The sequence below is a fragment of the Panthera uncia genome, chromosome D1, assembly GCF_023721935.1.
Source record: "Panthera uncia isolate 11264 chromosome D1, Puncia_PCG_1.0, whole genome shotgun sequence".
In the NCBI taxonomy this organism is placed as follows: Eukaryota; Metazoa; Chordata; class Mammalia; order Carnivora; family Felidae; genus Panthera; species Panthera uncia.
The window spans coordinates 42,048,784-42,065,592 of NC_064808.1; the positions used below are offsets into that span (position 1 = coordinate 42,048,784).

Here is a 16,809-nt window from a genome sequence, read left to right on the forward strand (position 1 = left end):
ACTTTACTGAGTACCTCAATGTGCCAGGAACTTGGCTGGGTGCTGGGATTACAGAGGGGTTGGTTAGAGGAGAATCTCCAAGAGGGCAGGACCTTCTCTTGCACACTGACACATTCTCTGCCCCCAGCACCATGCCTGGTACTTCAAAGGCACCGATAAGCATTTACTGAATGAGTAAATGAATGACCATAAAGAAGCAATTATGGCTCATTGGGCTCCACATGGCATTTTGAGGTCAGCAGAAAGAATCATGGGAGCAGAGAGAAAGGAGGCTTAGTCCAAGCTCTGATATCTGACAAAGCTCCCCAGGCCAACACTGGACGGGTGCCTTCGAGTGCCCCAGGAGAGGAATCAGAGTTGGAAGATGCTAGGGTTTCTGACAGAAGAAACAGCATGCACAAAGCAGTGGAGGCATGGAGCCACATGCTGGGAAAATGGCAAGTTCTAAGTGTAATCTGGAGAAGTGGAGGTGGAATCAAAAACGAGGAATTCAAATTATTCAAATGTTGGAGTTCTGAGATTCATGGATTTATCTGTATTACATCCCACCAAAGCAGGGCACCCTGTTCCCCCTATAGAACATTTCTCCTGGATATACCAAGGGCTTCCATATAATCCAAATGGGGCACACCCTTAGATGCTGAAAGGGGTTCCTAAGCCAGGGCGCCTTGCAGTGTCCATCCCGGCTTCAAGGCAAACACTAGACCTCTTGTGCATTTCATAGGAAGGAATGAGAAGACCTTGCCTTGGTCAATGGGACTGCTTTCTCAGTCCTAGGCTCTAATGTGTGATATTTTTGTCCAGCAAAGGGAACAGACTCTCCAAAACTCATTCACAAACTCCTAGAATATTAGAGCTAGAAGCGTCCTTGGGGAAACTTTTGCCTACCTCTTCATTCTCATATGAAGAAACTAAAGCTCAGAGAGGGAGAAAGATTGTCCAAGGACACACAGCAGGTTAGTATACAGCCAGGACTGGGAAGGAGGGAGGGAGGGAGGGAGGGAAGGAAGGGAGGAAGGAAGGAAGGAAGGAAGGAAAGAAGAAGGAAAGAGGAAGGGAGGGGATAAAGGACAAGAGGGCATTCTCTGGTTTCTAGTCCATGTTCCTCACTGCACTGGGTTCTCCCGTAAGAGATTTAATGATGAAACTGTGGATTTTTTTTTTCCAGTGAACATAAAACCAAAGACTAAAGTTACTTTTCTTTAGAAGAAAAAAAAAATGTCTCTCCAGCTCTCTGATTCCATCAAACAATTAAATCTTTGGCTTGAACTCAGAAAGAGGATTTAAATTAATCAAGATAAAACTAGCTTACTCTTTCCCTCCAAGCAGCAACTTTCTACCAAAAAGAATGAAGAGTTTGCTGAAGACTGGAGTGCCTTGGGGAAAGGAACAAAATCCAAGCTATTAAATTAATTCCCCATAGTCACCTGAGGCTCCTCAGCCATTCGTCATTCACTCATCAAACATTAAACATTTATTCATTCAACAACCACTTATTGAGCTCCTACTGTGTACACTCTAATCACAGGAGCACAAATATGAGTCAGAAATTAATTTGGCCCTTGGGACATTCATCATTGAGAAAGGTAATGGCATTTACATAAATCATCACCCCACAACCCAGGGCCTGGGTTGTGTAAATTCTCAGTCCAAAGCAAATCTCATTTGAATGAGTGGATGAATGAAGTTGGTGTCTACTACTGATCACTGCCACATGAGAATTCCCCTGGAGCTCGGACACAGCTCTTCTAGAAACTGCATAAGGAACAGCTCAGAAAAGGCAGGACTCCACAAATGGGTGGGTAGGGGCCTGAAGAGTCTTTTGACAGCTCCGTTCCCTTCTCTGGGCCTCCGTTTCCCCATCTTATGAGGGTGAGAGATGAGCTCTAGGTAACTCCCAGCAGTAACATTCGGTGGTTCTATGATCCCAGTTCCCGGCACTGTATGGGAATTTAAACCCAATCTCTCGCCCTAAAAATAACTATTGAATCACTGTCCCTCTGCCTTCTCAAGGTCACGCCTGTGTTTCTGTGGATTTCTCTTGGGAGACGAGAGAAGTGAGGGAATTCGATTCTAACTGTGATTGGCCTTCCTTTCTATTTAAACAACAGAAAAATATCCAATTATCCCATTGACAATTACAGTCTGCACATTTCACCGCAGGCACAGAAAACAGGCCAGCAGCAGAAAAGCAGCCACAGACCAGGGGTGCACATATGTAAGCCATTATCTGCTTGGAGACAGGCTGGCCTGCCTGCGGTGGCCTCCAGCTGGACGCCCCTTGCCAGCAGGCCAGGGGCTATCGGGGAGGCTGCCTGCCATTAGCTGTAGCCACACCCATACTGGCTCATCTCAGACTCCAGGCTGAAAGGAAACCAGGTGAGAACATGCCCAGTCTGGTCACCAACATGTCCTTAAGCACCCAAGCATCATACAAGGAACCTGATCTTCACTCAGTACGTACGTGGAGAAAAATTTTGTTGAAAGCTAATGAGTAAACAACTACCTGGATGAATGAGTGCATGGCTTGTTCGTGTGATGCCCCCAAGAACACAGTGGAAAAGACAGACTGGATAGAGTATTGGCCAGCACTCAGGCCCAAGCACCATCTGGGAACACCTATCCAAGCTCCGTTCCTTAAAGCTGACCCAGGGCAAGTACCTTAACCTCCGCAAGCCTTAGTTTCCTCATGGGGCAGATGTATGTGCTGCTCAGGTTCCCCTTTAAGGAAGGACGTGTTGTCCCCAGCTGCTGGGAGTATCACTAGCTAACAGCCTCCAGCCGCCAGGCCTTCAGACTGTCTGTCTCAGAGCCACCTCACCTAAGGTCATACCCTGGCCCACGGCTGCCCACTCAAAAGACGTATCAAGTGGGATTTGAAGACCCTGGCCACCCTGTACAATGAACAAAACTGTGATTCCCAGGCTCCCTGTGAGGGTAGCTGAAGTCACTCAAGTCTTCTTCCTCCACCTGGTCCTGCTTCTGTCTTCTCCCTTCCCTGAGTGCTGGTCCCAAAGGCACTCCCTAATAGCCACTCTCAACTCTCAACTCCGTCCCAAAGGCTGCTTCCCAGAGAACCCAACCTGTGGCCCATCACTTGCAATATAGAGATAATAATCAGCACACATGTGTGCCGTCTGGCGGGTACGTTCGGCGGGAGCCAAGGTTACACGGCTGGTAGGAAGTGGAGCTGGGACTCAAGCCCAAGTCTGATACCAAGGCCTATATGTTTCCAACCACTTAGACCCACATTCAAGTTTCCAAGAGGAGGGTTTCGTTCTCTGGCTTATTTTATTATTTTTAAATATGAAAGCTTTCCAGGAGATGTAGTTGGAGTTGAGAACCCTGACATTCCCTCTCCTATTGTCCATGCCAACTTGGCATGGGATCCCAGCCCCTGACCTGGAGCCCACGCCTAGATAAGCCTTTTTTTTTAATGCTATTTACTCATAAGGGTCTCAAATACCAAAGGCCTAACCCCTATGATTCACCCAAGCTGCTGGATGATCTCACGCATCTTGTCGGTATTTGTTTATTTTGCACATTGAAGTGAACAATGAATGGCACTTCAGAGTGAAGTTCAGTTTCAGTGAAACACGACAGAGAGAAGTCAATTATCCAGCATTAATTATTTGTCTGGGGACAATAACCATGGTGTTATTCCCCCACTAAAGAGGCCTCTATAGCTTGGAACAAGAGGAAAGAAGAGGTAGCTGCTATTATCTGTCCACAATGCAGCATCAGATTGGATAAATTAACCCCTCTGACATCCTGTAAAGACACATAAGCCTTCTTCACGAACATGGCCCATGCACACAATTAATAGGCTGGTAGGGCCCAGGGATTGTGTTCCCCTAATATTCCGGCAATGCCAGGCTATGAATACATTAAAGGAAATACCACCTTCTCTCTGCAGCCCACCCTGCCCTATCAGAACTTTAGGGCTGAAGACATTCTAAGCAAACCCCTTCTCAGGTTGTAGCTTTGTGGCCAGCCAGAACTCTTGGGGTCATGTTAGTCTGGGGCTCTCCTCCCAAGATATGTGTGTAGAATATCAGTTAGAAACCCTAGCCCGCCTCCAAAAAGAAGAGTAATGTAACTTCTAAATCATTTTAATGTAATTTAATTTCCTCTTATCCTTAAAACTTCTGAGGCGATTGGAAGTGTGACGGAAAGAGACAGTGGTCCCCAGAGGCTGAAAGGGTGCCAGGGTCTGATCTACCTTTGCCCCACATTCTCTAGACCAGGGACCTAGTCTTTATCTGAAGAGGTTCTAGCAGTTACTGTGTACAGGCAGGATGCATTAGACATATTATCTTAAATTCTCATTATAACTCAATGACGTAAGTATAAACATGCCCATTTCATAGACAAAGAAAGCTGAATCTTGAGGTTATAACTACTATGCAGCAGAACCAAGATAAGTTGAGTCAGTCCTGACTCCCACACAATCCTAAACTGCCCTGTGACAGCAGCTTCCCCAGCCCCAGCACAGGCTCTCCAGTCTGACTGTCCCAGGACCCAGGAGGCTCTGAGGAGCTGTCCCAAAGCCCTATTGTGTTAGACAAGGTTATCAAAAGGACGTGGCCATCGGTTCACCCGTGCACTGGACCCCAGCCACCTGAGGCTCCTCACCGCCTGCCCTGTCCTTGGAATGTGCATTCCACTTGCCTTCCCCCTCCTAGAGGCTGCCCTCGGGACACAACCTTGAGATAGTGATGTGGTGCCGAGACTGTCTGGGTAGTATACTCAACTGAACCCACTTAAGGCCTCCATATACACTTTTAAGATTTTGCAGCAGGTGCGGAATCTACACATCTTGCGGCGGCTGAAGACAAGCCTCATATATAAGTTCCCTTGCGTACGTAACCTGCTGCCCACCAATCTGGGTGGCCCGCCTCCTTCTTTGGTCTCTCTCTGCCCTTTGATTACAGAGGCTGGTTTCAGATTACACCTGGGAAGCTCCCCAGGTGCTTACCAACCAACATATCGCCAGAGCTGTTTCTGCCCACCTGGCTCACAGGTACCGAGCTACTGCCTGGTGTGGACAGCAGCCAGAAAGACTATGAACACTTCATCTAGAATAGCTCCACTTTCTCCCGGCTTAAAATATTGAGCTGCTAGGAGTGTCTGTTGCTGATTTCTGATTTTCTCACCGAGGTCATTTGCCAAGAGGGGTCAGGGAAAGGATTTCTAGAAGACTTCCCTGAGATCACCCTCATGAAGAGCCACAGCGGACCTCTGACATGGAGTAGGCACTCAATAAACAACAGGCCCCCTATGTAGCTTTCCCTGAGTGAGACACTTTGCACATAGCAACTCAGTCAATTCACACGTTAACCCTATGAAATAGGTACTATTTTTACCCATTTTTATAAGTGAGGGAACTGGGGGTCTGACAGGATTCGAGAACTTGCACAAGGCCACACAGCTAGTGAGGGGAAGAACCTGGCTTTGAAAGCAAGCAGTCATGAATTCAAAGGCCATCAGCCGCTCCAACATACACGTATCCCAACAGGTTTGCACCTCATGATCCCTGAGCTCTGCCTAAGACACACTGTGTGGAAAGTTACTTGGGTCCCCAGGTGATCCCTTATTCTCCATGTTAGCCTGCACAGAAAAGTCCTAACTACATCTCTAACAGTGTTTTCCATTCTAAGTAGCATGCACGAGATACATGTCACACCCGTATACTCCCTTATAATGATGGCCTCATAGGGGTTAACCCAGTACCAGTAGACTTTTAGCAAATACTCATTATTTTTTTCTGATTTTAAAAGCAACACACATGGGGCGCCTGGGTGGCTCAGTCGGTTAAGCGGCCGACTTCAGCTCAGGTCATGATCTCACGGTCCGTAAGTTCGAGCCCTACGTCGGGCTCTGTGCTGACAACTCAGAGCCTGGAGCCTGTTTCAGATTCTGTGTCTCCCTCTCTCTGACCCTCCCCCGTTCATGCTCTGTCTCTCTCTGTCTCAAAAATAAATAAACGTTAAAAAAAAATAAAAAAAAAAAAAGCAACACACAGTAAGAAAAATACTCAAAAACCAAACAACATGGAAATGAATAATGTGTGGGGTGCCTGGGTAGCTCAGTGGGTTAAGCGTTCAACTCTTCATTTTGGCTCAGGTCATGACCTCAGGGTGTGTGGAATCAAGCTCTGCATCAGGCTCTACACTCAGTTCAGAGCTTGCTTGGGATTCTCTGTCTCCCTCTCTCTTTGCCCCTCCTCTGCTCTTGCTCTCTCTCTCTCTCTCTCTCTCTCTCAAAATAAAATAAATAAATTTAAAAAAAAAGAAATGAATAATGTGATAAATTGAAACCCTCCATAATTCAGGTGGGGGGTGAAGGACAGAATAAAGGTAAGATGTCAGTGATACATGTAATATGTAAAACAAAACATACAAGACAAATCAACAATGACTTAACAGTCTTGTAAGGCTACTTGGATTCTGTTGCCTCAAAACGACCCCATCAAAAGATCTCAGAAAAAAATTTAAAAAGCAAGGCAGAAACCCTTGAGCCCTCAGTTGAACACTTCCTCTGTAGACCAAACCTGCATTACTGACTAAACAGCCCAGTTTGCCTGGGGCTGAGGTGTTTTCAAAGTCACAAAAGTTTCAGGGCCCACATCAGGACAGTCGTGGGGCATCTGGGACAGTGGTTCACCATAGATTCACTGGCCTGGTACTTTCCCCTTCAGTTCTGGTGCTGGCCCCCCAAACCAGCCAGGTGTCCACAGCTCCCAGCTGTGTGAAGTCACCTCTGGGGCTCTGTCTCTCTTTCTTCTCACTGCATCGTCTGCCCTTCACCCTCTGCTCAGTGTGTTCCTCCATCCTCCTCCCCACCCCTCTCCCCTGCCCAGCTCAGGGCGACAAATATTTCTGGAGGATCTGCTCTGTGCTCAGTTCTCTCCCTGGTGCCCTCGAAGAAGTAGAAGACACCTAAGGGTAGACTGTCCCTTTCAAGAAGCTCAGAGAGAGTCTTCCATAACCCCGAGGGCCCCCAATGGCTCCAGCCTCCTTGCCCAGGTGGGATCAGGAACCCCCTCCAGGGTCTCCTATCTTAGCAGAATACCCCATTCAATTATGTTTCATTGTCTGCCTGCATCTTAAGGAGACCGTCCCTTGGGGGACTGGACATGCCTGATTCCTTCATGTCTCAGGGCCCACTTGCATCAGTATTTGCTGAGTGAACATAGCATCCCCAATGCTTTGTCTTAAGCTTCCACCCCAGGACAGTGCATGGAGAGGTGGAGCCACCTGCAGCCTCAAGATCCTGGAGCTGGGCCTCAGCCATTGGCCAGATAGAGCAGGCCTGGCCCTAAGAGACACCTATGGGACTTACCGCTGACCCGGCAGAGGGATGGAGTCCAGGTGGCGGCCTCCAGGCAACGCCATCATGTTGATCCCAATCTGCAGCAAAGCCTGCCTGCAGTGGTCGTGACCCTGGAAAAAGAGAGGGCAGGATGGGGTCAACAGATGTCCTTAGAGAGAAGGCTCAATCACTTTCGCTCTCAGATCCAGGCCACAAGGAGCCAAGGCAGCTATGGAGGGAAGGCCCCCTAACCCTCCTCTCCTTTTTGAACTGGTTTACACTCCACTGCCCTCACAAGTAGTGCAGGACTTAGTCTAACGTCCCAAGCTCACCATGAATCCCTACAATCTTTTATCTCCCAATATCAAACATTTGCCTGACCCATCTTGCTTTGTACCAAACACAGGGACACACAGACCAGCAAATATTGCATGGGACATACTCATACTCTGAAAGTATCTATGGTTTATCTGAAATTCACATTTCACTGGGCAGCTGTATTATTTGCTAAATCTGGAAAGTCTACATGCTAATTCTCTATAACCATCACAGCACTGGGTTATTCATGTCGATTATGCATGGGAAATGTGACTCTGTAGTGGGCATAGTGGTTGCTTCCCAAAATCCATTCCGCTTCAGATGATATAATTTCACTCGAACTGCTAGTAACTGGTTCAGAAATAGGCATGGGACTCAATTCAGACCAATGAGCCATGATAGGATTGCTTCTACAAAAAGTTTTCTTTCTCCCAACTGCAAACCACAGGAGACAGTATCTCTCCCATTGGACCTGAACAAGGAAATACGTCACATCATTGCTGCTGGAGACCAGCTTGCAATCAAGAGAGGACCTAGCTGGGAGAATAAAGCTGGCACATAGAGAATAATAAATTTGGGTCCCTGGTCACTAAGCCACTGAATCAACGAACCCTGGAGTCTGGCCGACCCCTAGGCCTTCCTGTTATGTAAAATGATAAAGTCCTTGTTGTTTAAAGTGAAAATTTTGTTAGTGGACAGCCAAAAGCAGTCTGATAAAGATAAACCAGATTCCAGGGGCCTCCGTCTCAGCACTGAGGACCCACCTGGGTTGTCTGTGCCTCAAAAGTTGCACCAAGACAATGGTGCCCTTCCTCCATCCAATCAGCTGCCCACCTGTTTGACTCCTCCTGTTACCTTGTCCCTTCCTTGTTCTTCCTCTCTGCCACCTCCTTCTCCAAGCTGGTGAGGAAGTTCTCCCTGAGGAAAATGGAGATTCTTTCACCGTTGCCTGGGTAAAGCAACAGAAGAAGGGTTGGCCATCACCCAGCATGCCCTGTGCTTGAGGACAGCAGATTTCAAGACTTTCAGGGAAAACGCAAGTATGAGCTTGTGGGAAGATAACAGCTGAGAAGAGGGAGATAAGTCCAGAAAAATTAAACTCTTACTCCATGATTACAAATGATCCTTATGAGAAAAGAGTGGAGGAGGACTTTAATTAATAGTGATCACGCTGGACATAAAGTACCCTTTATGATGCTTGGAATAAAGAATAAGACAGTTGATCTGAAAAGTATGGGAGACAGGAGCTCAGAATAAACTAGGGAACTGTGTAATTCCAGAGACTCATGGCCACTGCCTGTCTCCCAGTCTGTGGGTCCCACCACAGTATGAACCCCTCAAGGGCAGGGACCCTTTGTGCTCCTAGCACTGAGCCAAGAGCCGGGCATGCAGCAAGCACTCTATGGGTCTGTTGAAAAGATGAGTGGAACACATTTTTAGTACCTTTCTGCTGAGCCCTAATTCTTTATCTGTAACTGAGAGTAATAATATCTATTGTACAGGGCTATTACAGCAATGACAAGACATAAAGAATATGGAACTGTCAGGCCCGGGTGAGAGCTCGATAAATAGTAGCCTTTGTTATTCTTATGCCCAGAGAGTCCATTGTATACCTGCCCTGTGGTCAGCTAGGTCGAGGGAGATGCAGCAAATGAGACAAAGCATATAAAGCTTTGATAGTGCCCATCAACATCAGGAGTATCACCATTGTTATTTCTAGCATTATTATCATTACTGAAAAAGTATATTTTTGAAATCCAGTGAGTCAGCAGGCACAAAAGGATGGCACAAAAGAAAAAAACAACAAAAGGAGGTAACTGTTCCCTTTCCAATTTGTTTGAACTCAAAAAGGAAATATCAGCTTTTCAGAGTGAATGCTATGACGTCATCAGATAGCAGTGAGCAAGCAGATCTCATTTTACCTCCATCTCCGTCACAAAGAAGAAAGGGGTACAGAGTAAGAACAGAAAAGAAGGAATTTGAGCTTATGGCAGGTGAGGACACGGAGGCGGTAAGGAAGCTGCAAGGCCCTTTTGAAGTGTGAAGCAGTTAGGGTTCTGTGAGGAGATGAAGCATGCCCTTGGTATTGGAGGACCTTTGGATCTGATCAAGTCATATCTGATGGACCTAGAAAAAGGGAGCGCTGTCATGAGCAGAAGGATGCAAGAGAATGATGTGAATTTCTAAGAGGTAGATTCTAGAAACATAGCTTGGTGACCATGAAATTCTAGAACAGATGCCTAACTGCTGATCTGTGAGCCCTTTGGGCAGAAGCCAGCTAGAGCACAGTAGGAACAAGTCATGTCCAAACCATCTGCTTCCGTTTCGTTAGGGACCACTGGGCTCCTAGCCGAGGGGAACACAACAATAAACCTGATATATCTTGATTTCGCTTAAATGCCCTGATGAGACATCCTTGTTCAACCATTTCACCCATAGCCTCCCAGAGTTGTGCCAGTGGAGCCTTCCAGCAAACAAAACCTTCGTTCTTGTGATTGCATGTTTTCCCCGAGGCTAGAGAAGCCTCTTGGGGACATTTGGGAAGCATCTGTATCAAGGACCTATTCACAGACTATATTATTTATGCCTGCCTCTTTTCCCCAGTAGGACAAGACTCCTTGATGCCTGAAACCAAATCTTGCTCAATGTGGGACTGATCCCAGGACCCTACATAATGATCTGCATGGTTGAAGCCAGGATTATGAGTCAGATTGGCTCTCAGGAGAGCCATGGTTCATATTCAGTGCGGATGAGGCACAGGTAAGAGAGAATATCTGGAAAGTGAGATAGGAAGGACCAAGAGTTTAACCCAGCTGATGTTTATAAAATGTCTCCACCAATAATAAGAGCTAATATTTACTGAGTGTGTACCATGAGCCAAGCACTGTTCTAAATGCCTCATATGGTATTAACTCATTGAATACTATCACCATCCCCCTGTTACTGATGACACAGAAATTCAGTGGAGGTATATGCATTGCTCAAGATCACAATGCTGGTAGGTGACAGAGGACTAGGATCAAGGTTTTAGGATTTAGAGGGGAGGTGCTAGAGCAGGTGGAGATGATGATGGTAACAAACGAGTGGCACATGTCTGGCATTTGCTAACAGGAAGCCCGACTCCATTCCATGGTGGCAACTACACCCAGCCCCAAGACCTCACAGCCAGCCAGCCCTCTTCCCTGTCACCAGTGCCTCCCGCTGCTCCCATCCCCCGGAAGGACTGTGAGTGTCCTCCAGCTTCGTCTAGTGCCGGCTCTCAATAATGCAGCTGGAGGACAGAACAACGGTCCCTGCAGAAATGAAGCAGATTGCAAAGACTGCAGTCAAAGGGTACAAAGAAGACAGGCACGGACAGTGGGGACATCTCTTCTGTTCCTCATTTCTTGGTTCCTTTTGCGAGAATCGTGTGGACAGTTGTGGGCCCCAAAGGGATCAGGAGATGAGGAAACCACAGTCCCAGCTAAAGCCTAAAGTGTCACTAGCTTTACAGAGAAGCCTATTTCAAGCATGCAGCCCTCAGGAAAGCCCCCAAAGGCTGCTGCCCCGGCAGCCGCCTCCCCTACTGCCCTGCACTGGACTCATCCTACTGAGCAGAGAGATTCCGATTACACACCTCCAAAGCTACATAGCATGTCAGGGAGTGGATTCAAAGTAGCCCCTTTGCCCCACACTGTCTGTCCTCAATGTTATTGCAAAAAGAACTTGAATTTTGGGGTCTGACAGATCTGGATTCAAATCCTGACTCTGTACCAGATTGGTACCTGAGCTTGAGAAAATCATGAACACCCATGAATGTGGTTCCCTCCATTATACCTGCCTCCTAGGAGCGTCATAAAGATTAAATGAGATCACTTGCAAAAGCCCCTAATAGATTAAAATAAAATAAAATAAAATAAAATAAAATAAAATAAAATAAAATAAAATAAAAATCATGTGCTTGACACATGGTAGCTTCAAGAAGAAGTGTTCCTCCTCATAGAAGGAGTTATTGAGAAATGTATCTCAGGGCAGAGATGCTGTCTTGCCCATAAGAGGGGTAGAAAAGACACATGCAGAAGTGAGCAAGAAAGAGGAAACTCCATTACCTCCAGCCCCAACCCCTAACCCCACCCAAAGCCCTTCCTAACTCATTGGAAATCTCACCCTGGAGCTTTGCAGCCTTTGTTCTGAAGACTCTTGGCTATGCCTTCCCATCCCAGGAAAAGCTAGTTTACAAGAAGGACTTGAAGCCTTAAGTGTCTCTGATTTAATTCCATGCCCAATGAGACAACGGCTCATTTAGACAGCTCATTTCTGCTCCTACATCCCATTAGAGGCAGCCCTAGCTCACCTCCATTTGGCTAACAAGCCAGCTTGGGCTCAGAAGGAAATGGAGGCGATTTACAGCAAATTATTCAATTAGAACAATGACTGGGGCGGTTTCTGCCATTGTCTAATGGGCCAATCCCAATACAGCTCGAGGCTAGGCTGAGATTATTTAATCTGCAGAATCCATTAGGGCTGTCAACAGGGGCAGGACAGCAAATATTGTGGAAAGCAGTTAAACTCCAATGCAGCGCTGGGTACTGGGAGGAGGCAGCTGGGGGTGGGGTGGGGGAGGGGTGGCTGGGAGAGGAATGAGACGTGGGGATTCAGTCATGTCCCTCATTATGTGATCCTCTGCCCCCTCATTTTTCTCCTCCCTAGAATTTATCATAATTGTAACTAAACAATTAACTGAAATTAGTAGCTTAATGTTTTCCCCCCTGAGGATCCCAGGGTCAGGGACTAGAGGTCTGTCCTGCCCACTGCCATATCCCCCACCCCGCTCCTGACTCTGTACCTGGTGCACAATTATCAGATCCACTAACACTTCCTGACTGCCTGGATGGGTTCTCACTGAAGGAGCCCTGGCAGGTGCCTATCCTGCTGCACTGTGATGAGTATTCATTGAGAGGGTGATGGGAGGGCCTTTTCCAACCATGCAGGCTACAGGGAGAGGGCTCTGCATCCTTACACCCGCTGACACAGAGCCACCTGTCCCCTCCTGAGTTTCTGTGGCCCTCACTGCCTGATCACACCTGGCTAAGCAGGCTCCCTCCCCACCCCCAGCTGTGACCCAACAGGTTCTCCCAGACAGAGAGACAGGGACAATGGACAGTTGCATCACAACTGCAAAAACTGCAAAAGAAGCAAGTGGGTGCTCAGGGAGGTCCAGAGGGCTTCCCAGCAGTACTAGGTGAGAACAGGTGGGGAAAAGGGGTCAAGGCCTGACTTCAAAGCTGACACTTGCAAGAGGAGTGTGAAAACACAGGAGAAAGGAAGGTGTGGAAGGAAGGGTGGGCAGACAGAGGGAAGAACACGGGGAGATTAAGGAACTGCAAGTGCTTCTAGAAGGCTGAAGTGAGCACCCCAGGCTGGTGATGGAGTTTAGAGGAAACGATCCCAGTAGCGTGGGAATACAGAAAAAGGAGTGGCCACTTTCAGTTGGGAAAGTAGGCCACATTTCTTAGAGGAGACGACATCTGAAGTGGGTCCTGAATGCAGGGTGGGATTTTGCCAGGTGAAATGGGACAAGGACATTCAGTGCCAAGAGAGCAGTGTGAACAGTGGCATAAAGACCAGGAAATGAAGCAAGTATTCAGGGACCCAGATCTCTCGCAGGGCGCTGGAGGGAAGGTGCTTCCGTGGTCCTGCATACGAAAGGAACAGATTCTTTGGCCTCTTTCCTGTGGGTGGTAGGGAGCCACTGATGGTTTGAGCAAGGGAGTAAAATGATCAGAGTGAAATTTCAGCTCCCATGGTGACCAGTAAGTGGATGGACTCCAGGGAGTGGGGCCAGTAGCAGCGGTCCATTTAAGAGACAGGTGCAACTCCCAAGGGGACCACCAAAGCCCTGGGTTGGAGGCATGGAGACCTGGGGTAAAAAGGAGGGCGGCTGCAATGAGCTTTGGGAGGTAACAGCAATGAGCTTCCCTCCTCACCCCAACTCGAGGCACTGTTGATCTGTGGGAGCATGGCAGCAGTCCTCGAGATATTTCAGTATTGCTAGCTGGGGTGGCCAGCATGCTGCAGCAATCAGATACTCTAAGAACCCTCATTCCCAGGGGAGATGCAAGAAACTAAGCAAGCTGTCACCTAGCCCTACTGAATAGACTGAGCCTCATGAAATATAGACAGCTCCGGCTCCCTGGAGGAAGCCTGGGTGGGCCCTCACAGCTGTCAGGCAGCAGAGGCAAGCAGGTGGGCAGAATAGACCTCAGGGCTCACAGGAGCTGGGCTTGCCCCTCAGGCCCTGAAGACCCTGGCCAGGCAGCCGAAAAGGACTGTGCATCAGACCTCAGCCCTGCTCCTCAATTCCAGAGCCAGAACAGTTTCAACAAAGCACAAACAAGGCCCCAAGCCTCCCCTTGATTAACTGGATACATCTACCTTCTAGGCTTTACCTAAAAGGTAACAAGAATCCCACCTGCGCAAATATGTCCGGGGCAAGACTAGAGCCCTCCAGCCACAATCTGGGCAGCCTTCCTGGAGGAGCTCACATCATACTGTTAGAGTATTAGAATTAATAGGAGGCCTTAGAGATTATTCCCTTGTAATAATAACTATAATGATACTAATAATAAGTAGGAGGAGAAGAGGGAGAAGAGGGTGCTATTTGTCAGGCACTGTTGTAAATGCTTTATAGTTATTCATCCTCAGAATAATCTTATGAACAGCTCGTGTTAGCCCCATTTTTCAGATGATAAAACTGAATCACAGAGAGATTAACATGGGCAGATGGAAAGACATGTTCAGAGAGGGGAAGAGATCTGCCTGAGGTCACACAGCAAACTGAGCTATATCTGGAACTTGCATTCGGGTTTTCTCACTCCCAGAAACTTCCCCATGAGAAATCCAAACAAGGCTTTGTATGGTTAGAGCCCAGAGAGACCCCACTCAGGCTCAGTGTGATTTTCCCTGGGAAATCAATGGCTCTGGCAGTTCCCCATCTATAAATCTAGGATAATTACTCATGCTCTTTCTCCTTTGCTGTAGCTATCAAGCACAGGAGAATGACCAGTGGATAGGAAACCGCAGGGAATCCTAGTCTAATTCAGCTCAGTCTTGGAATAAGACAGGCAGGTTGATGCAGAGATGTCCACGAGTCCTCAGAGGTCTGAGAGAAAGGAGCCAGAGTTAAACTCTCCCTGCTGAGGTCCAGGTGCCCCAGTCCCTGATCAATATGATTGCCCATCCTCTAAAGGGCTCCAGCTTGTCAAAGCCAACTGCCAGGCAGCCTCTCTTAAATGAGCATGTGTAATTGTCCCAGGGGGAAGCCCAAAATTCCTGGAACCAGGAAAGCCATGGCTGCTCCATCTTGTATCTCAGGGTGGCCCCTTCCTGATTCTAGGGCTATGACACCCCAGCTGCCCATAAGAGGAGCACCCAGCCCTGAACCACACAAGGAAACTGCAGTTACTGCCATCTGGGAGCTGGCCCTGAGCTGCTGATCATCTAATAGGCGAAAGTGAGACACTGGTACCCCAGACGTCCAAGACCTTAGGCAGAGTGTAGCCCCCGAGAGAAGCTATGCCGGGCCTTTGGGCCACCCCCATCCAGAACCCCTGTTGCTTAAGAACACAAATTCGGAGTCAGTGCCTAGCTGTGTGACCTTGGGCATTAAGTGTCCTTATCTGTGAAGTGGGGTACATAATAAAGATAATGGGAGTAATGGTTCCTTCCTCATGGCACTGCTATGCGGATCAGTGAGATCACAGATGTGAAGTACCTGGCACACAGGGGTGCTCAGAATCAGACTGGTTCTGTTTCTCTTCTGGTGAGGACAAGTAGCCAGCAGCAGGGGGGGCAGCCAGATGGAGGCCAGTCTACAGCCTCCTGAACTATATCCAGCTAGTCAACTGCTTTTTACTCTTTCACTTTTTAATTATCCCCTCTTACTTTCTAACTTTTCCTGATGTGAATGTTAGCCAACTGCTCAAATGTTCCTTAGCTCCGATTTGCAAAAGGAAGAGCCCTCTCTCACTGGGCCCAGATCCCAGGGTGCTAAAATTAACAATCAGTATACTTTAAGCTAATGACTTACTGGTCGTGACTGCCACGAACAGACATAACTCTCAGATAAAAGCCATTAGAGAAAATTGAATAGCTCCAGCGTGGTGAAAATTTGGATACATCCTGTTTCATAAATCACGCTCAGGGGTTACGCTGGGCGAGCTATTTCCCTCTCTGAGTCATGATGAGGCCCCAGGTTGAAGGGGTCTATATACCCTTGGGAAAGAAGACATAGGAGGGAGAAGCATACGATCTGGGGCATAGAGTGAGTCAAACATGAAAAAACAGCCAATTTACAGAATGCTGTATTATCAAGGCTCATTTCTGCCTGGTACGCTGCATATCACAGCAGTGTTGAAACGGTGCACTGCATGGTGTCTACTTCAGAGTAGGAGTTCAACAAATATTGGTCATTACCCAACAGGGGATTCCATGGTTCTCCAAAAACATCTTGCTCTTCCATAATGCTATGCGTTGCTCATGGCATCCCAACACGTCCAGATCAAAATCTCCTCCACTCTCTTTTTCTATCTCCAGGTCATACCAAGGTTTCGGGACGCAGCTCTAATCCCACCTCATCTGGGAGGCCATCTCCAACCACTGTAACCTATGTGATTTCTCCCTCCAAAGAGTTACCTAGGACTCAACAAAGCTGCGAGGTCTTGAACAGTTTTAAGTTATAATGGTAGGTATGCTTTCTCCATGGCCCTCTCTCTTCCCCTGTCTGCCCGTTAAGTGATGCCAGAGCAACTGGAAAGCCACACCAACACGGTGAGGCCAAAAGATGGAAGAAGATGAGTCCTGAGCATGATTTAGAGTAGAGCCACCCAACTCACATCAGTCTGAGGGATAAACAAGAAATAAACATAATGTGTTTGGGGGGTTGTTTATTATAGCAAACAATCTGAATTAACCTAACTATGAAAACTAAAGTCAGTGCTATATTTAAGGCATCCATAAGAGTGTTAGACACAGAAGTCTCTCAGTAAATATAAGTCCCTTTTCCTATCTTCCTTGGTCTTGTAGGAGATGGTAGAATACTGTGTTTGTCTAACAGTTAGTCTCTGGACATTGGCTCCAGTTCAGGCACAATATGGCTAGAGTCCAGAAGTTGATGAGGTGACAGTAGGATTTATTTAT

The 16,809-nt window shown here is 47.5% G+C and overlaps 1 protein-coding gene across 1 annotated transcript in view; it reads right to left on the minus strand.

The window, feature by feature from the left end:
- Nucleotides 1–16,809, minus strand: part of INSC (INSC spindle orientation adaptor protein) — a 129,021-nt gene that overhangs the window by 84,712 nt on the left and 27,500 nt on the right. The window contains exon 2 of the mRNA XM_049649492.1: nucleotides 7,345–7,445. Coding sequence (XP_049505449.1) covers nucleotides 7,345–7,445 — 101 coding nt within the window. The remainder of the gene's footprint in view (nucleotides 1–7,344; nucleotides 7,446–16,809) is intronic.